Raw genomic sequence first — 21,953 nt, 5'->3', positions numbered from 1 at the left:
ACGATGAAAAGTCAGTTTTTCTAAAATCACTTAAAATCAATATATAAAACCATTCATTTCAAGTTCATGCAGTGAATGAAATTTTCACATCTCATCGTACCAATAACACAAAAGTAAAACTTTGAACAGTAAAGACTCTAATTTAAATGGAAAAATGTGTCACTAAATTGAATCTTTTATTTTTTTATCAAATTTACCATTATTACACCCAAAATTTCTGAGATAAAAACATTAATTTCATGGAATATTTTAACCTTCCAGTATTGCCAATTTTGTAAAACATTTCATTATAAGTGGCATCTGAAAGTTGTGTCTTGTACTTTTGAAAAAAAAAAGTTTTGGTATGTCGCTGTGCTCAGTTTTTCACAATTTGGTAAGACGTAGCCAGGAATACACAATTTTCATACTCTCTCATAATTGTCATTTTGTGTGCTTTTCAGCTGGTGCCATTGACCTGGCCAGAGTTGGATAAACTCAAGTCGGCTTAGACTGAGAAATCCAAAAAGTCCACTGATGCATTTAAAAATGGATCAATTTAAGAACTTGACCTAGATATATGGCTCTAAACCTGCTGATAAGAGGTAGTGTTGAACATCTGCGTGCAGAACTACACAAATACATGTTTATTTTTACTCTGCGTCCGTTCCTAATAAATATGCGGCTATATGGTAATTTTGGGGGACTTGAAAATTTTTGAGGGTATTGAGGGGGATCTGAAAAAACATAAGATTTCAATCGCGATTCCTCCAGCCCCCCCCCCCCCCATTTTTTTTAACGCAGCCTAAGCAAAGAGCTATGAGTCACGAGATACGCATGTGACGGATTAATCATATCGTCTTAGCAGATGTAATCTGTTCTTTGTAGAGTAAACAGTGGTAGGAAACGAGGTCTCAAAATTGAAATTTGGAAGGAATGATATCTGAGTATCTATAGTACGCATTTGAGACTTAACATCTATCAACGTTATTTTGACAGAGATAATTTTGTCCATTTAAAAGCGCAAATCCAGATCGGACTATTGCGTGTGATTATTCTGATATTTGTCTTTGGTTAAAAAAAATCAGCTCTGTCATCGCCAATAGACTTGGAAAAAACTACACTACCTCTGTTTAATACAACCAATCTAGCGGAAAAAAACATCAAATTCTTGGATCGTATCCTCCGTCGCTCATCTTATTGTGGCATTAGTTGAGAAACTCGTAACACTATCCTTAAAATGTGACAGTGACTGTACTACTACAAGGAGAGTGGTAGCCCTAAATAGAATCATGAAGTCTCGCATGCCAGACCTCGAACCTGTGTTAGCCAAAACGCTGGATTTGCGCCACGAGCGGTCAAGCTGCGAGCCGGGAACAACTTGAGACCTGCGGTTGAGTCGCAGTCCGCTCCTGTCCGGCGCAAATCTAGCATAAAAATCTAAGCACATGACGGGCAGTGGTGTACCAAAGAGGTCCAGCTGAGATGTTCAGTGTGTGCCAAGTGAACTACGTAACACGAAAGCCATTTGAATATTATGGATAGGAGACTTTTGCATGGTCGTTTAGGCAACGGTATTGATTTTCGTCTTTATTTGTCTTGGTTCAAGCGGTTGTGTTTCAAATATCATTCTCTATTGGGCATCCTAGCAAATTTGAATGGATATTGCTGTCATCCAGTGTGATATATATATATATATATATATATATATATATATATATATATATATATATATATATATATATATATATGAAAATGCAAATGAAAATGCAAATTACCAAGCAATAGACGTAAACATTATTTATGTCTTTCATTTCTCTAATGTCATTGTATCATAAATACACATATCAAGTTTCATCCACATGGGTCGAATCCTTCCCGTTTAATTTCCCTATAAATGGGAAAGTTTGTTAAATATGCAAATTACTTAGCTGAGTGAATATTAGGCTGCGTTCACAAAAACGGTTGGGGGGGCTGGAGGAATTCAGGGGGGATTCGAAAATTTTTGGGTTAGTAGAGGGGGGACTTGAACATTTTTGGTTTCGAATTCCTTTTGTGTTTTACATTTTCCAGTTCCAAGTTTTTGTAGGTAATTCAATGAAAAATGAATACCATTTTTATGTCATCAAAATGTTGTAATGTTAGTAATAATTTAACAAAATCTAGAATCATTTTGTCACATTTCATGACTTTTATCTCGAAAAAATCTAAACGTGTGATTTATCGTAAAAAACAAACTTGAGCCAAGTAACACAGCAGAAGCTGCAACTGTTAATGATTTCTGCAATATTTCTATGCAATATAACAACTATAGTTTCTTGCTGTCTCCCTACAGCATGCTAAAACACTCAATATTTAGTTTGTCGACAAAGCCTGTAAATATATAAATACAAATATGTATTTGGTGATAATTTAATTGGAGTTTAGACTGACAGTCAGTTGTCAGTGATACAAATGCATGGTACACATACCGGTATATAGGCTGTGATAGCAAGCTGAATACTAGACAATTCAACATGCTGTAGGGAGTAGAACAAGAACGCAGTTGTAAAACTGAACAAAAATATTGCCAAAATTATCAAAGTTAATACAGCTACTGCCTATGGGAAGTGTCACTATCAGATACTGCCCTGCTACTGCAGTGTCACTGTCACTGCATACCTGAGCAGTGACAGAGATAGCTCTGACTCTGATGTACATGGTAGTTGAAGAAGAGTTTGGGTCAAATGACGGTCATGACAGTGAAACATACTTGTACACAAGATCAGGCCAGAAAGGAACACATGGAAGAACACATGGAAATTTTTGAATGCTGGCATATTAGAATAATCAAATATTAAAGAACCAGATATGAACCGAAAATGCTCACGTGTTTCATTATATATTGAAGTTAGGTGTAAATTTGAACCTTTGCCACATGTTTTCAACTTCATTGAAATATTATGATCAACATAATGAACAATAATCACCGCCGATTAATTCTTAAAGGTCATGAAGTATACAAATATGTCATGTATCACCACTTTATCTAGCAAGTGTATATACCGTTGGCCAAGTCCTTCAAGCCATATATGCCGAGCTGTGAAAGCTCATTAGATATGCAAATTATAAATTAGCTGACATGAAAATGTGAAATGACTTTCGATATCGTTTTGACCTAGTACCTGGTAGAATCATCAATGTACATAGCATGTTTTGCCAACTTTGATCAAGTAAATCCCGGTATATATCCCTAATAAGCAAAGTTCATTAAATATGTAAATTAGGAATTGGCTTAAGTAAAAATGCTTAATGATTGTCAATAATGTTGTATCATGGTATCTGCAATATGTGTAGCAAATTTTGTCAACTTTGGTCAAGTCAATGCAGACATATATCTCTAATTAGGAAAGTTCATTAAATATGCAAATTAGGAATTTGCTGAAGAGAAAATGCTTAATGTTTTTCAATAATATTGTATTATAGTGTCTTTAATGTACATAGTAAGTTTCATCAATTTTGATCAAGTCAATTCAGATAAATATCCCTAATTATGAAAATTCATTTAATATTCAAATTAGGTTTTGGCTGAAGTAAAAATGTCTTTTGACTTTCAATAATGTTATATCACAGTATCTTTGATGTATATAGCAAGTTTCAACAACTACAATCAAGTTAATTCAGATATATATCCCTAATTGGGAAAGTTCATCAAATATGCAAATTCGGAATTTGCTGAAGTAAAAATGCTTGGTGACTTTCAAAAATGTTGTATCATAGTGGCTTCAATACATGTAGCAAGTTTCATCAACTTTGGTCCAGTCATTTCAAATATATATTCCTAATTAACAAAGTTCATGAAATGTGCAAATTAGGAATTGGCTGAAGTTAAAACGCTTAATGACTTTCAATAATGTTAAATCATAGTATCTTTAATATACATACCAAGTTTGGTTAATTTTGATCGAGTCAATTCAGACATATATCCCTAGTTAGGAAAGTTCATTAAATATGCAAATTAGCATTTATCTTTCATGTCACCCCTTAAAGGTATACAGTCACCTGTAATCTAAATATGCCCATATATGGTCAAAGGGGCGTTCCTTGGTATTCAAAATGCCCATGTGAGGGCGCTGTCTTTAAAAAGTGGCCACCCGCTTAAAATCTGTGATTGGTTAGATTTTGTCTCTCCATGGTAACTGTGGCAAAATTGGAACAGGTGACAGTATACCTTTAATGGTTCCCACTGCTGATATATCTTGGTGTGATCAACATTTGTAGCAAATCTCATCAAATTGTGTGCAGTCGTTTTTAATATATATCCGTTTTTTTCTAAATCATTAATTATGCAAAAGAGCAAAAAGTATGCAAGCCACACCCACCAAAAACTAATCAATTCTTGCCATTTGCTAACTGATTATATGTACCAGATTTGATTCTGATCTAATAAGCCGTTTTTGAGATATTGGACCAACAGACAGACAGACACACAGACGGACAGATGGACAGACAGACAGATATCGCTGCGACATATGCTCACGTGTTTATTACAACCAAAATTTCAGAGATTAAAACATTTATTTGATGGAATATTTTAACCTTCCAGTATAGTCAATTTTGAGTAGTATCTAATCCATACATGCCTTGTAGTTTTGAAACAAATTTTTGGTAGGTCACTGCGCAATATGGCAATTAGCCAGAATTCACAATTTGCCTACCTCTCATGATTGTCATTTTGTGTGCTCTTCAGCAGGAGCAGTTGACCTAGCCAGAGTTGGATCAACTCAAGTTGGCTTTTAGACCAATAAATCTAAAAAAATTCACTGCTGCATTTAAAGAACTTGCCTTTGGAATATGACTATACAAAGTGCTAATACAGGTAGTGTTGAACACCTGTGAGCAGAACGGCGCAATACATGTTTATTTTTTCTACGCTCACATCCTGTACAAATATGCGGCCTGTGATAGTTGGGGGGGGGGCTTGAAAATTTTTGACCATGTAGAGGGGGGCATTTGAAATTTTTTTAGGGTACTTAGGGGGGATCTGATTCTGAGATTCCTCCAGGCCCCCCCTAATCGTTATTTGTGAACGCAGCCTTATAGAAATAACGGACGACGCGCTGACCATTAACGTTTATTTATGGACAAGGGCGAGAGGAAAGCCAAAAATTGACGGGCGAGGCTTGCTTCCCCAAATACGAGCGTGACGAATTTAGGGGCATTGTGAGTTGAGGTACCAGTCTGGATCGTAATGCTTTCAGTAACTGAAGCTGACACACTAAGATGTAGATTTTAACACAACCTTGTACTTTATTGCAAGATGGCGACCGTATCGTTCACCGTCAAAGGTCTGATCTCAAGTCCTCTCGTCTAAGTTCTCTACAAAGTTAAATACATCTCAAGACTTACATAATTACAAAAGTTATCACGTGGTAATTTTCCCGCCAGTCTTTGATTGTTTCTTAAGATTAAATAAGATCACACCATGGAATATCCCGTTCTCGATTGTTCTCATTGAAATCTTAACCAATAATTAATTAAACTATCACACTATCTCTTATCTGCTTCTCGTACGATCTGAGTCAATGACCTTCCTGGCCCGTGAGGGACGCTTCGAGATAAAATCTCTACAGGGAGGGGCGTTACAATGTGTTTGCATGATCGAAATCTGTACCTAGATTTAGTGTTGTGGCCACTCTGAAATATATGACTAAAGGACAATTTATTATGCAAATTAGTATCAATTATGCAAGCTACGCCAACGAAAAACTGTTTAGATCTTACCATTACCAAACTCAATCTATGTGACGAATATTGTTACAACCTGTGCAGCCATTTTGTATTTTAAACCTTCACTCGCAAAATATCAACTATCAACTATCACGTAGCAAGACACCATGCCATATTAAATCAGTCTTTTTCGAAAAAGAGTTCTTCGGGTTTCCAAGCTGCCCCCCTGCTGCAAAAATACGCTCGTCGCCTATGTTGTTTTGCCAGCACACACAATGCGAGGAATATTTAAATTTATGTATTTTTTTGTCTGGCCTTACATCAACATGCCCAATCCTTTGTTACTTTCAATGACTTTTGCGAAAGCGGCGCCATTGAAATTGATGAGAACCTTTAACCCTAAAAGCGGAACGAGTAGAAGTCGGTCATTTGTGTCGAACAAGATGATCAACTTAATGCAATATCTCACTCTCTCAGAGATTCATTGTTGCATACCGGACAGTCGCCAACTATACCACCAGGCTTTCTCACACCACTTGCAAGTACTGAACAACTTTTTGCCGAGCACTAGGCAAAGATGGGAAAGAACATCGATGACCTGAGAGATCCTAAATTCTGGCAGGCCGTTGCGGCGGAGTTAATCGCGACGGCGATTTTGCTGTCGCTTTGCGTGGGCTGCGCGATCCAATGGAACCCACCGTACACTCCGAGTATGGTACAACTCTCGCTCTGTTCAGGTTTGACGGTGGCCACCATGATCCAGTGTTTTGGTCATGTGAGTGGAGCCCACATCAACCCGGCGGTAACGTGTGCCTTTCTGGTGACTCGGAAGATCAGCGCGGTGAGAGCGTCTATGTACATTGTTGCACAGAGTGTCGGATCTATCGCTGGGGCCGGGCTGATATACGCCGTGACTCCATTTGGTAGCCGGGGTAGTCTCGGGGTAACGTCTTTGGGTCCAGGAGTGTCTATCGAACAAGGATTTGCAATCGAATATCTGATAACTTTCGTCTTACTCCTCACAGTTTTTGCGACCATAGATCCCGACAGGAAAGATCTCCAGGGATCAGCTCCACTTTCTATCGGTCTCTCGGTCACCATTGGATGTCTGTTTGCGGTGAGTTGATGCAACGCAATACAATGAATACGTTACTTTGTCCAATCTAAAACTTGCAGGATCTGAGGTTCAATGCAACACCTTTCCCCACTGATTGTAAGTCCAATACTTTTGCTCATTTTAGTCCTCTTATTTTACGAGAGTTTAGCAGCCACCTCAAATTGCAACAGAATGTTTTTCTTCAGAGCGCAGTTTGGAGAGGTGCCCAGAAGAACAGATAAAACTTTTCAACATTGGGGAAATATATCCAATTTGCATAAATCAAGTATGGCTTCCAACAGTCCGACAAAATAATATATTTAGTCATATATCAAATGTTAAACAGTTATGTCAGTGATTTTAAAGTTTAACGTTATTTATTTGGCACGAAGAATCATTTTGGAGATATAATGTTTTCATTAGGCTCTTTGATAATTTGCATAATTCCAATATGGCTACCACCATTCCTACAAAATATCATTTTCGCCTGTACATCGAGTTTTAAACAATCTATGTCAGTGATTTTAAATGTTGCTTGGGCATGGACAAACAAATTTGGAGGCACAATATTTGGCATAGGCATTTTGATAATTTGCAAAAATCCAATATGGCGGCTAACATTCCTACAAACGAGATTTTTGGTCATAGGCTATATCATGTGTTACACAACTTGAAGCATGTACAGTAGATTATCAATCGGATTTGAACTCACTACGTACGGCACCTAGTCACCTAGCGAAGACATCACAGTTAAAACCAGTGATTTTAAAGTTTAATGTTTTACAAAGGCACTTTGATGATTTGCATAGATCAAATAATGCTGCCAAGTTTATGCCCATTGCTTAATAGCTTGTTACATTAATAAGAATCTGGTACAATTTTAACATTAGGAATCTATCACAAAGAAGATGTTCAGTCCTTCGACATTTATTAAAAAAAGTAAAAAATATGCCATAAACTTGTTTATAATGACGATCCTTTTAAACATGAAAGTTTGTTTCACTATATTTGTGTGGAACCTGAATGTGTAAAAATACTCCGTAAATATACTGCATTTTATAACGTACTTTAAAGCTGAATGAAAAGACTTGCATACATGTCTTATAAAAAGTATTACAGTCAGTATATATTGACACCCCTTTACTATAACAATTGTAAGAAAGTCATGCAAGTCTAATAATTTGGTGATTTTCGATCGAAAATTTACCGCATTCTCTACATGACAACTGACAATGATTGTCAGTCTGGGCTAAATATTAAAAAAAAACAACTTTCCACGGTGGTGTAAAGACTTTGTAGACACTTATATCACTGCTAGGTCTCATGATGGCTACTCAGTTCTGAACACAATACAGCCAAACATGATATACAATTAAAATTTTCATACATAAAACGCAAATAACCAAGATATGAAAGATGTGTGGAGGTTCTTTCCCTTTATTACGTATATATAATAATAACTAGTAATACATCTCCAAGTAGGTTCCCCCATGTACAAGAAGTAATTGGACCATTAAATTTTCTAAGATAGGTTATTAAATACTGGATATATGGCGGAAAACAATTTTTCTAAGATTGCTCGCAGCCATATTGGATGTTTATCAATTATCAAAGTGTCAATGTGAAAATAGCAAGAAATAATTGATACTGAAACAGCTTGCTTAATGCGATATATGTTTTTAAAATGTTACTTTGTCGGAATTGTTTAAGATTTGATGTATGTTAAAAAAAATTATGTTGCAATGTTGGCAGTAATATTGGATTAATGCAAATCTTCAAATTGCCTATGTTAGCATTGAACCAATACATGTTTTCTTCGTGTTAAAACGATAATTGTGTACTTTTATCATCGAAATAGTCTATATAATAATATGTGATATACGATTGAAAATGTTATGGATTAACAATATTGGCAGACATATTGAATTTATGCAAATGATTCATGACAACTTTTCCCCACACAGACTTAGACGAGGTGGCTGTGACCAATCTTGATTGAAATTGGTCTCAGCCACCCCGTCTATTAAAATTCATGAGTTTACTTTTCTTGTGTACGTACATACTTAAATCAGATGGAAATCTGAGGATTTGCGATTACATCAGGTTGACAACCCCCCCACACAAGAGCAATGAATGTAAAAAGTGTGAAAGAGACTCCCACCTAACTATCCAAAATGTTTTTGTGTCGAGTTTGTGTTTGATTCGTTTCAAAAATGTGTTCCTACATTCTTATCCGATTGTTTGTGTTAAAAAAATGTTTGTTTCGCCTCGGATATTTGTAGGGAAGTTTGGATCAGTGTGTACGGTAATGTTTTGTTTGTGTGGGGAAAGCTTATGGCGAGACGCAGCCAGACCTATTGTGTTACAGAGTTGATAGAGTGGCCCTTTGACGCTTGCGTTTCGAAACCCGAGTGTGGTTTCTCATCAGTCGCAGTGTAGATTCTTTCCTTAGTTTGTGTTTGTGAAAGATTATTTTAATGCATTTTAGTGGTCTTGCTCTTCGAGTAGAGAGGCAAGTATATTAATGTTTGGGTCTCGTTGTGAGTCCGTTTGGTGGTTCAGTTTGTTTGTTCTATGTTTCTTTACTTCAGTAAATTTTGTTTTGAATAGTGTGTCTTTTAGAATTTTGCCGAGGTTTTTGTATTTTTAGGCAATAAGTACCACTGCGGGGTAAGGATTTTATGTTTTCTGGGTCGAGATACTTACAAATATCATGATCGATGTGTTTGTTCTCGTACATTTTGTTTAATAGTTCGTGTACTTTGTTTACTGTTTGTTCTGTGTCGTCACTGGCTAGTTGTGTATAATACCATAGAGAAAGATAGATAGAGTGGCAACGGTCGTATTTTTCGCATAATCTCTTGTAATTATCAACCACATACAAAGCCTCCAAAAAGTTTAACACCTTTGAAGCTCATTTTAATATGAAAAGCCAATAGTATACCGAGACGACCATGGAACAAAAGGCATGCAAGTGTTGCCACTCTGTCTATATGTTTCTCTGTGATAATACTTTGTGTTGCGTAATTGCCTTTCGCATTCGTGTACGTAATCTTTTGTGTTGACAAAGACAAAACCCGACCCTTGTCGAAGGGTTTTTATGGTAATTGGTCTACTGTTTGCAAGCTGGTTTATCGCGATTCTTTGGGCACGCGACATGTTTTGTTTCCTTGTTTGAAAGGTTATCTCTAGAAGTGCGAGTTTAGCAGCTTCAGATAGCTTTCAGGTTTTTGTATTTTGCTGTTCGTGGAGTCCAATTTGACTTTTCTTTGAATTGGTGTTGTTGCGATTGTTCGTGTCTCATGATGTCTCCGTTGTTTGGCTTAATTGCTAATGAAACTTTTAATGTTGATTGTTTTCCAAGTCAACTATCCAAGCATTTTAAGAGGGGTGATCAAAAAGGCCAGAACAGCCAATTTTGACCAACCGGGTTCAAGAACCCAGGAAAGGTGTTTAAAGTGTGCGATAGATGGGTTTACGACATAAACATTACGAACAGTACGATTAAGATAGGTATGAATAATCCAAACTGCCCAGTTTCTGTGTGGGGAAAAGTTGGAATGTGTATTTCAAAAATGGTTTCCCGTGCAAAAGAAATAATGGTGCATTTTTAATCTAGCTGAAAATGTTAAATTTGTCAACTTGCTGGTAGCTTTATCGGATTTATGCAAATTGGACATATTTCCCCTTGGTGAATCCCCGTAAACATTTCATATGTTTATATATAAATAATAATAATATAATCTTTATTTCGAGTACTTGCTCAAATGTAAAAAAAAAAAAAACAAGACAGTAAACAGCTAACGCCCGCATCACCAAACAATACAAAAAAAAAAAAATGAAAACACTAAAAGCATGTTTGTCTCGATACGTCTCTAAAACGCATTCTGAAGAAAAATAAGAAACCTGTTGCGATTTTCGGTGGATCGAACCCTATTTTGACTGGGCTACTACTAATAATTAGATGTTTTATGTTTTTGCTTAGTGGCATGTGTGATGTCGTAGGCGCTAAACGGCAGGAATTGCAAAAAGTTAACGGAGGGAGAATGTGGCATAGAAATGCCATCGTTCGGGTTCGAATCTTATGCCGTCGTGGCTGTGTGTAGCTGTTAGATGAAGCCCGTATGCGAAAACCTTGAAGAGGTTACTACTGAATCACGTTGTTTACTTATTGATGTCGCAATATTTGTCGTTACACCACTTTTCTGGGGCTGTGACCGGTGTAGAAAACTCAAGCAAAAGCTACCTTTCAAAAACCACTGACCCGGAAAGAAACCAACTGGCCCTGAGGTTTACCATACCTACTGTTTTTCTTTTTTGCCCGAAGACTAAGGCCAGCATATTTGAGTTTCTGTCAGTCCTAAAGCAGCTTCAGTTATTTGGACTGATTTTACCATTTGATTAAAAAAACAAATCATGACCAAAAAAATCAACCGACTAACAAAGATGCACAAGATTCTTTACAGAAAATGAAACATTCAAAGATCAAAGCAATGTGACGTCAGTAAAATCAGACACAGTGGATATGCAAACAATGAAGCTAGTATCTAACCCCTCAGTAGAAAAGGTCACCTAGCGCCAACACAAAAACATAGTTCATAAGAGAGGTAAAAGTATATGGGGGCCTGTTCTGGTCAAAATTATGTTTTATTAATTTTAGTATGTTAGAATTAATTTTATGTAGACTGGAATTAATTTACTAGCATCTCAAATTAATTGTACGTTTCTTTTAATTAATTTTTATATGCTTTAATTAATTTTGTGTAGTCATGCCGAATTAATTTTATGTGTTCCAATTAATTATTTCTGCTTATCTTTGCTGTAATTAATTTTATGTAGTCTAGAATTAATATATTAATTCCTTCAATTAATTTTGGGTTCAAAATGTTTTCACGTGCTGCAATTGATTTAATGTGTGCTAGAATTAATTTCTACTAGTGTCTTGAATTAATTTTGTGTTCGGTCGAAGTAATTATGTGTGTTCGCTCGAATTAATTATGTGTTTGAGCGAATTAATTATATGTGTTTGCTGAATTGTTTTCGGCCAATCCCACAGTCCTTTGCGCACGCTTACTTAAATCAATATGGCGGCTCCCGACCGGAGAAAATGGAAATCAATCAACTGATCACAAAAACTTTTGTAGTGTCTCCTGTCGTAGGGATCGTGTATGTGATTGCCCATAGAGCGAAGCGCGACCAATTTTGTGTTTACGTCAGACGCGAACGTTCACCCTTTCTATCAGGGTCTGCCAATCATCGAGTGTACTGTAGTGCAGTGTACCGTAAGGGGCAACATCAAAAGTTCAATATAATAAATCTAACTTAATTGCTTAAGTTTGGCCTCAGACCCCCCCCCCCCCACGCCCCCCCTTCTAACTTAACTGACCTAAAATTGAAAAACATTGCGGACTCATACCCTGTACTAATTCTTTCAAACGACGTACCAATGTACCATTGAATTAGATAAAAATTGAAAACCATTATAAGGCCGTGTAAAGAAAATTCTTTGTTTGCCGTCCTTGGATTTTTGAAAAACCTACCAGCCAGCCAGAAAAAAAAAAAAACAAACACAGAAAAAAAACACAACATAGATCAATCGCATAAACTTTAACTTTCCCATCGGTTTATGGGTCACAAGTATGAAAAATCATCTGTTACATTTACGATGCAGTGTTTCTTATGCTGTTCATTAAGCACGCTGAAAACAATGCGTGGAAACAAAGGTTATACTTGTTCAAGTACAACAAGCATACTTAGAGTTAGATGACTTTCAGTCTGAACAAAAATTCCATAATAAACAATAATTGCAATAAACACTATTCCAGTACATAATGTACAACATGTACAGTGCGATAGTAATCAACTGGTTGTGTTACGAAGATCTAAATATTAAGACTAGGTGGTCATAGGCAAGAGTAAAACCATTAATTAAAATAACTAAATCTCAATTATGAATACAATGTATATTTGCGACAAATGTAAAAAGATGCAAATTACGTATTACGAGGACGTTTACGAAGTTTTGAAGAAAAAAATTTATTTGAATCAATACTTAATGAAGGAACATACGAATTTCACGTAATGGGTTCAATTTAGCAACGTGTCTAAGTGAGATTTGTATATTAATTATGACATATAAATTTAAGATCGAGACCTGCATTGATGTTTACGATTGGACGAATATTTTTGTCTTTATTCATATCTATCATATGATCAAAGCCAAGCCTTAAACAAAACGTTTAAAATCCCATAAAGGGAATACTGAGGACAAGAGAGAAAAACATTGCGGACTCATACCCTGACCAAGCTACCCGAGTGGCAGAGGCTACGGATTCGCAGCAAGCCAAGGTGAGGTAATGAGATAATACGAGAAAAAACGAGTAGTAACAGTTGTTTTGACAACTGTACACTAGTCTATGAATTTTAACATGTTGGGGTAAGCTTAGAACAAAAAGGTATTCTTACAAAACCTTAAAATTCCAAATATTACACTGCAAAAGCTACTGAGTATAACAAAGTATGAAGTTGTCACCCAGAAAACAAATGCTAAACATCTTGGTAAAATATTAATGACAGAAAAATGACGTTAAGTGATCAGCGCTATTGCATACTAAAATGCTAAATATTCTGCTTGTCAAGACAGCAATGCCGAATGGCCATTGCTATGTTTGAAAACTGAATTCTAATCCGGACTTATGAAAATAACCAAATCGTTTTTAGCAGAAATGTCCAAAGTAAGAGCAACTTCAACGGCGTACGAACTGTTTGGAGCATTCAACAACGAACATTTCACCGGCAGTACTTGCTTGCCCTGGTGAAGACCCAAAATGTCGTGATCAATCGCGGATCGCGGAAAAGCTGATGGAAATTCAGTTCCGTTCCTCATTCGAAGCTAAACCAGTCAAGAATTGTTTTCGACCCGTCTTGTATGGAGACCAAAACAATTCCACCCACTTCCGCCGATTTGAAAACTTTGAGGGAGAAATCAACTTGTGAAACGGTCGATCGATCTTCACGTACGGTACTCTGCAGTCCACTACAACAGGAAGTGCACATGTACACTTTATATGGTGTCCAATCCATTACGCACAGCGGTTGATGTACCCTTTACGATAGGTAATCTGATTTGTATTGAAACGATCTTACGACATTTGCGTTTTTGCGACATTTAAGTAAATTACTGCGACATTGCGAACAAAGGAAGGGCACATCCCGCCTAGACTTGGTTCAAGTCTGTGATTTGTGAATGTTTGAGTGGAGTGAACGCAATGATTTGTATTTTGCTCTCATGTGAAACGCGCGCGTGAGTGGACGCGATGAGTAGGGTGAAGGCACAGTCCCTCCACCTTGGTGGAGGGACTGTGGTGAAGGCGATGAGTGGAGTGAACGCTATACAGCGGAGTTTCACCCGGGGAAAGAAACTAACTCACTACTGCGCAGACTCAAACGTGACGCATTCAATCGCTGGGAAAACCTGGCGTGAGCTGCCAAATTCCGGATAGGTTTGTACGAAATAGGAGAGACACAAGAGAAACTATTATAAATGATTTTATTTTTTTAAAATTCACCGACTTGAACCAAGTCTACATCCCGCCGTATTTTCGATCATACGATCTGTGTTTGTTTTTCAGATTTCGTCCAAAAACCTACCTGCACGCGGACGGCAAACAAAGAATTTATTTTACGGCGCCTAAAGTAACAAAAATACAGGTGACTGGATCGGTTTTAGCGTACAAAAACAATCTTGAAATCGTAAAATTTGCCAAAAAAACGTTAAATCGTTTTTGACTGCACAGAAATTAATTTGACCAAAAACCCCCCACCTCCAAACTTAAGCAATTAAGTTTTTTTTCAAACATCGATCTTTTGACGTCGCCCCTAAGCGTACGCAGCATTCGAAAATGAAATCTACCGAACAGATATCTACGAATATGAAAACCAATAAAGAACTTAACAATGACCACCAGGAAATGTCTCCAAGCTTGATTACTGTCAAATGTCCCTAATTACAAAAATAGCATTCGGCAGTTTCACCTCTATCTGTAGGCCTACAGATAGACTAGGTGAAACTGCCGAATGCCATGAAAAGATGAGTTTACATTTGCAGTTTAAATCGACATTACTTCACCATCCAATTATCCCAAATTAGCTCCAATCGTGTTGTTTAATTAGATTTTTGTATATTTTGCTTGCTTTCTTTCAAAATTTTCTTCTCTAAAACTGTTGGGCCCAAAGCAATCATATTTAATTTATAAGTTTCCAGGCCTGGGACGACTTCATCATAAGTCTTCTTCAATGATGATGAAATGAAGTTTGCACATGCAAATTTGTGGAGTTTCCTCATTTTCGGCAAGACATCGTTTTCTCTATGCTACTTGTCGTACAGCTTTGCAAGTTAAGGTAATATATAGCTTCTTATTGATACACTCGCTAGGTTATGTTAGATTTGCATAAAATTTGCATATCACATTTTTTTCTAGAGTCTTCAATTTGTCTCACTTTTTGTTTAATTTACGTCAAATATTCCAATTAGCAGTTAAATTTGATGTGTCAGCTCCCAGTGATGACCTCGTTTTAGTTTAAATGAAATTTGCGTTTGAAAATGTTCAGGGCTGAGTTAACAAGAGATACACTCCCATGCTTACACTCCCATGCTTACATTGAAATCCATACCACTCTGCAGCAACGTTCTATGCTCTCATCAAGGGTGAAACATTGCAATACATTCTAACATGCCATGGCTACAGCTACATAACACAGAAAGTCATGTGATTTACTGGAATGCTTCAAGACAGAAGAGAGAAAAAAAAATCCAGGAAATAATCCAGGTCGCTGGAGAGACAGATAAATAAGCATTAGAGAAATACAACCTAAAGGGAAGCGGTCGTCGGAACTGCGCATGTGCAACTTTCTTGTTTACAAACAATGTATTTCACGCACTATATATAGATTCACAATGTCAACATAGCTGCAACATTAAATTTTACAATGTACATTATGACAAACATGTTTTAACTTTCATCAATCACCATCGTACCTTAGGTACAGTGTTTACATCGGTCGTAGGGGTCCCTGGCGACCTGTGAGCGCAGTTCCGACGGCTGTATCTCTTTAAACAAAAGCAAACGAACAAAACCATGAACGACAGTCAGGTTTTCACAATATCAAAGAGCCGCTTCATCAAAACTGGTGAGAACTCGAGAAAGCATAACAGTGAGTTACTTGCAAAGTAACGTTAACTATCTTTTCTTTGTAATCGAATATTTTACATTGTACAGTGAGTAGATTAGATACATGATGAGAAAAAGTTACAAATGTTCCCGTCTTACGTTTTGAAATGATTGTATATATAGAAATATGTCATGCCCTTCTAATTCCATGTTTCTCTGAAAGTTTCATGAGGGGAAAAAACCAATATTACAGGTATGTTTTCTCGCATTTCTACATGCAAAGCAATGGAACTGTCTGATACTGGATGGAATATTTACCCGCATAGACTGATTATCACATACAAAAGAACCAGAAACATAAGTGACTGACTCATAAACGCCAGAATCTAACACGGTTTGAACTAATTTGGGATAATTGGATGATAAAGTAGTGTCGATTTAATCTGCAAATGTAACCTCATCTTCTTTTCTTTTTAAGTTACACACTTGTTTTAATGAGTACTTTGCAATATTGCAACATTCAGCTATTTGGCACCTAACACTTTTGAGAAATTTGAAAAATATGAAAATCCAATTATACCAAATTAGTTCCAATCGTGTTAATTATAAACAAAACATCTGTCTCAACTCATAAACTTCACAGCCCCTTGAGAAAGAAATTGACAATGCAGACATGTCGATAGCCATAAATTTTAATCGTTCGATAACCTATAGTATCATATTTTCCCCGTGTAAGTTTTCGTCAACATTGTACTTAAAACCTTTCGCTACGTTGCTGTTTATTGTCTTGGTATGGTTTCCTGTTGTTTTACAAAAGTTATTGATCATCGTACCAGGGTTTTCTCTCTACTGCGCAATTGCGCAAATTGCGCATTTCGAGCCATTTTCTGCCCTTTTAAAGTTACTGACAGCGATAAAATCGCGCATAAAACACAGCAAGCAAATACGCTCATATGATGGTGACCCAAGTGCATAGTGTATAGTGACCTGTAAATTTGATGTTGTTTCTGCCCTCTAAAATGTCGTCTGCCCCCTAATTTTAAATGGGGCAGAAATTGCCCCTTCAGTGAATAAACAGAGGAAACACTGTCGTACAATGAAATTTCGATCAATTGGATTTTAGGAGATGATTCACAGTTGAATCAACCGTGAATAGAAAACTTTCGTTTGACGTGCTGCAACGAGGACAACGTGATTTAGAAATATACCCAATGGTGTTTTGTCTTATGAGTGTACTCGGTAGTACTGTCGACTGCCTGCGACATCGAGTTTTGCGCCTAAATTTAGGCAGGCAGTGCGTTGCTTTGACAGCTCATGGTATGCTATCGATCGGTGGCCCTTACTAGCTTGAAAAAAAAAACATTGCGACTGTGTCTTCACTGATGACGAGCGTCACTCACTGTCCGGTCACACACCTGTATCACTTTTTTTTTTTTTGAAAAAGATAAATTTATTTCAACATAGTCACAAATAAAACAAATCTACATAAACTGTGAATGCGTTAAAATTACAATGCGTCTTGTGTGAAAAAACAAATAATTAGCTGTTTGATTACAAAGGTCATCATATGAATGCATTCAGGATGCATTCTTCTCCTTCCAGTCTTTCAAGGCTTGAAAACTTTGTGATAAAATCCTCAGTTTTGTTCATCATCTTCTAAATGAAATACAATGTATTCATCCATGAGGAGAGATGACATTTCAATTGCATGACATAGGATTGAAGGGAAACTTTAATCCCATCAAGAGTAACCGAATTTCGAATATTCCAAACTGCATATTTTACAAAGGAAGTAATACAGTAAATAATGTCAGATGTTGCATTATTATCATTTTCGATTCCTGCAATTGCTAATCTTTTGATATTGATATTATTATCAAAGTTGTGGTTTCTGACAAAGAAAGAAATACATTTCTGCCAGATTTCTTTAACATATTTACACTCAAATAAGATGTGTTCCAGTGTTTCTTCTTGGCCACAAATATGGCATTTCCCATCACTTAAATTGAAAGTTTTGGCCAAGCTTCCTGTGACTAGGCCTCGATGGAAAATCTTCCAATTTAAATCATTTACTGAATTGCTGACAATTTCTGTTGAATTAAGACGGCTGAATAGAGTAGCTTTGTAACTGTCAGTAAGACTTAGATTCTCAGCCCATTTTTGACCAATCTGACCTCTGACTGTATGCCATTTTTTATCAACTAATTTCCAATAAAGTGACTTGGTTTTGACCTCACTTTTGTCAGACCATAATTCTCTAAGTCTAAAATATCATAGTTTTCTTCATTTTGGATGTTTGAAGAGATGATTTGTTTCCAGGAATCTGGAATAGCATTGAGGAGTGTTTCATACTCTGTTTTGATTTCCTCTTGCACATGTCTATTTGTACCTCCTCTAATTTTTGCAATTATTTCCCATTGTTGAAGCCAGTCATTTCTGTCATCATTCCAGATGTCCCTATGCCTTAAAATTCCACTCTTTGACCATTTGTCATAAAAAAGGACACTTCCTTCATTCTTAATATTGTCGTTATACCACAGAACTTCTCTAAGAAGATTCTGTTTTGATGTTGGCAGATTACTCTTGTAAGTCTAAGCACAGAGTAATATCATAGACAGAGTGGCAACAGCTATTGTTTAAGGCGTGAAGCGGTTACGTAAGCAATCCATGTTTGCCTCGCCTCACGAAGCTCTTAGCTCTCTTTTCCGAAGAGTGCCGACCATGCACCCTTCGGTAATTTTCGGATTTTCACCAATTGTTAAGCGAAAGTATGTTCGACAAAGCTTGTGTTGTTGTTGTCGTGTGGTGCTGATCGGAATTGATGTGCTGGCGAAAACGGGAGTGTTTTGAGCTTCAGGAAAGTGGGTTTTACCGTTTTAAAAATTCCTCTCATATTTTTATGAATATATAATGAGTGTGTTTGAACCAAATTTGAAAGTCTTTTATCGATACTGTCTGGTTTTACTCAATGGTTTACGGTCAGTCATACCGTCTTTTACACGTGCGCCAAGAAAGGACATGTTTATGAAACTGCTGGCGTGTTATGTTTTGATTGGCGTGAGGCAGTGTTTCTGGCCTGAGAGCTCACAAAGTAACTATGGTTGCTACGCGACTGGCAGTACGATGCCATCTCGTCGTATGTTTCGCATAATCTCGTGTAATTATCAACCACAAACCAAAAGCCTCCAAAAAGTTTAACACCTTTTAAGCTCATTTTAATATGAAAATTCAATAGTCTACCGAGACGACCATGGAACAAAAGGCATGCAAGTGTTGCCACTCTGTCTATGATATTACTCTGTGGTCTAAGTGACTTCCAGGTATTTAACATATCCCCATACACCATTGGGGTTCGTTTGTTGTTGACTTTGAAATTGAGATGGAGGTAGTGATAATCACTATTAAGTTTATTGTCATAACTCGCTATGAAATATTTTGATAAGCTGGCCCATTTAGGGGTCCCCTTATCTGGATTTTTCTCAAATAGTTTCATAAGCCACTTTAATTGGAGTGCATTAATTTTTTCTTCAATGCCGACAACTTTTTTGCCACAGTCATCATATCTTTGAATGAAAATACCCCTTTTTATAACTTCTCGTTTACCTCTCCAAATAAATTTCCATAATTTACTATTTGCTTCATTAATAATTTCCTTAGGTACGTGATCAAATGATGCCAGGTACCATAATTTTGATGCAGCCAGCATATGAGCTACTATTGCTCTGCCTTTAAACGACAGATTCCTAATTTCCTTAGGTACGTGATCAAATGATGCCAGGTACCATAATTTTGATGCAGCCAGCATATTAGCTACTATTGCTCTGCCTTTAAACGACAGATTTCTAGTATTCCAGATCTTAAGGCAATTCGTAAATTTTTCCATCACTGTTTTCCAGTTTTCTCTAGATGTGTTACTGTTTCCAAACCCAACTCCCAAGATCTGTAAAACCTTGTTTGAAAAATCGATCCCTTCCACTGAATCAGTGCGGTTTTTAAAACTCCCAGCCCATAAACCTTTGGATTTCTTTTTGTTCAGCTTTGCACCTGTTGCTTTTTCATATTTGTTGAACATTTTCAATGACTGAGTAATGCTTTTCAAATTTCTCAAGTAAAGAGTCGTATCATCTGCAAAACTCTTAATTTTTTCCTCTTGTTTGTCTGGTAGTATGAATCCTGATATGCTGTCATCTTTACGAATATTTTCGGCTAGCACTTCTGCTGCCATGATATACAGTAACGGTGATAAGGGGCACCCTTGTCTCACACCCTTCTGAAGTTGAATACTGCGAGAAAGAAAGCCATTACACTTAATTTTGCATGTAGTATTATTATAAAGAATTTTTATCCACTTGATAAAGTCAGTGCCAAAGTTGAATTTGTCAAGGACTTGAAAAAGGAAGTCTCTGTTTAACCTGTCAAAAGCTTTTGTTTGGTCAAGACTTATGACAATAAGAGGTTTATCAGTAAAATTAGCGTATTCAATAATATCTCTAGTAAAGACAATATTATCACCTATCTCCCGCCGGGGATGTATCCACATTGATGTGGGCTACATATTTTGCCAATTACCTTCCGCACCCTATTAGCAATTACTTTTGCAAGAATCTTATAGTCTACATTGAGGAGACTTATAGGTCTCCAATTGTTTAAGTCTGCCTTATCTCCCTTTTTATAGAGCAAAGAAACTAAACCAAGTTTCTGGCTGTTCGTCAATTCCCCTGAATTAAAGCAAGCGTTAAATGTATCAATTAGGTCAGACCCTAAAATATGCCAGAAGCATTTATAGAATTCCACTGAAAGGCCATCAGAACCTGGTGACTTATTCACAACTTCACAACTCTGTTTATCTTGATTACTTAAAGTTCCATTAGCTGTATCTTCTGGAGATTTTTCCGTTAGTTTTGATCGAAATGATCACTGGCTCATGTTGAATAGCCTGTCAAATAACATAGAATCGCATATTGTTCGGAAACATTACATGCCCTACAAATAAATAACATGTGATTTTACAACAAAATTTCAATTTTGTCCGGACAGAAATACAAACTCTGTTGAAACGCGGATTGCAACATAGGCATTCTTCTGCACCTGCGCGAGCCATTTACAGCAATTTCAAAATAAATATTCATTACTTATGCCCGGTACTTACGTCGTAGTCCATTGTCCAAGCATTGCGTAGCCAGATGTCTGGCAATCCACGACGCAATGTTGTTTTGATCCCGCAATAAACGTGTACTTGTACATATCGCGTGATCGCGGCGTCAACATTATCTTTGTTCTCCCCAGCACGCTGAGCATGCCAGACGTCAACAAACGAGCTCGGAAGGGCAACACGTTTGAACAAAATTAGCAGTTTTATGTGGCTATAGCATCACTAATCATGTTTGTTTCTTCGTAAAACAACATTTTGCAACAAATATGAGCCTCCAACATGGAATTTTCCGAGGTAAAAATGGTCAAAAGTTACAAATAATGGCCCTTTAAAAAAATGTTGGTTTTATCTATTAATTCCCTCTGTAGTAGGGTGTCAAAATTTTCTTGTTTGTAAAGATCTTCATAAAATTCTGCTTGTATGTCTAATATAGAATCAATATCAGTGACTATTTTGCCACTCTTGTCTCTGACCTCCTTGAATAGTTTTTCTTTACCTCTCTGTTTTTCTAGATTGAGGAAATATTTTGAAGACTTCTCTCCTTGTTCAACCCATTGGGCCCTTGATCGAATTTGCTGTCCTTGTATTTGATTTAATTCGTATGATTCTAACTGGTTTTTAACCTCTTCAATATCACTTGCGGATTGATCTGATGTCATCATATTGTGCAGTCTTTTTTCCAACAGATTACGGTGTTTCTTATTACTTCTGTTTTTCTGTAAACTATACTTAATGGCCAATTCTCGAAGTTTATCCTTGCCTTTGTCCCACCAAACTGAAATGTCACCAAAAAGAGCCTTTTGACTTCGCCAAAATTTCCAGAGGTTTTCTACTTGGTTTTTGAAATGAG

At 36.8% G+C, this 21,953-nt stretch overlaps 1 protein-coding gene and 1 long non-coding RNA gene across 3 annotated transcripts in view; both read left to right on the top strand.

The window, feature by feature from the left end:
- Positions 1 to 21,953, top strand: part of LOC139147836 (aquaporin-4-like) — a 52,459-nt gene that overhangs the window by 3,053 nt on the left and 27,453 nt on the right. The window contains exon 1 of one of the 2 annotated variants that reach the window (XM_070719048.1): positions 6,026 to 6,802. The exons of the other annotated variant lie outside the window; for it this stretch is intronic. Within the exon in view, the coding sequence (XP_070575149.1) occupies positions 6,263 to 6,802 (540 nt within the window). The 5' untranslated portion in view covers positions 6,026 to 6,262. Of the gene's footprint in view, positions 1 to 6,025; positions 6,803 to 21,953 lie in introns of those variants that run through there. 2 annotated transcript variants of the gene reach the window in all.
- On the top strand, positions 19,266 to 20,128 carry LOC139147833 (uncharacterized). Its single transcript, XR_011555809.1, has 2 exons — positions 19,266 to 19,630; positions 19,730 to 20,128. It is a non-coding gene; the product is annotated as an uncharacterized lncRNA (long non-coding RNA).

This window comes from Ptychodera flava, chromosome 13 (assembly GCF_041260155.1).
Source record: "Ptychodera flava strain L36383 chromosome 13, AS_Pfla_20210202, whole genome shotgun sequence".
Lineage (NCBI taxonomy): Eukaryota > Metazoa > Hemichordata > Enteropneusta > Ptychoderidae > Ptychodera > Ptychodera flava.
Note: the sequence above shows the minus strand (reverse complement) of the source record. Positions and strands in the feature narration are given on the sequence as shown.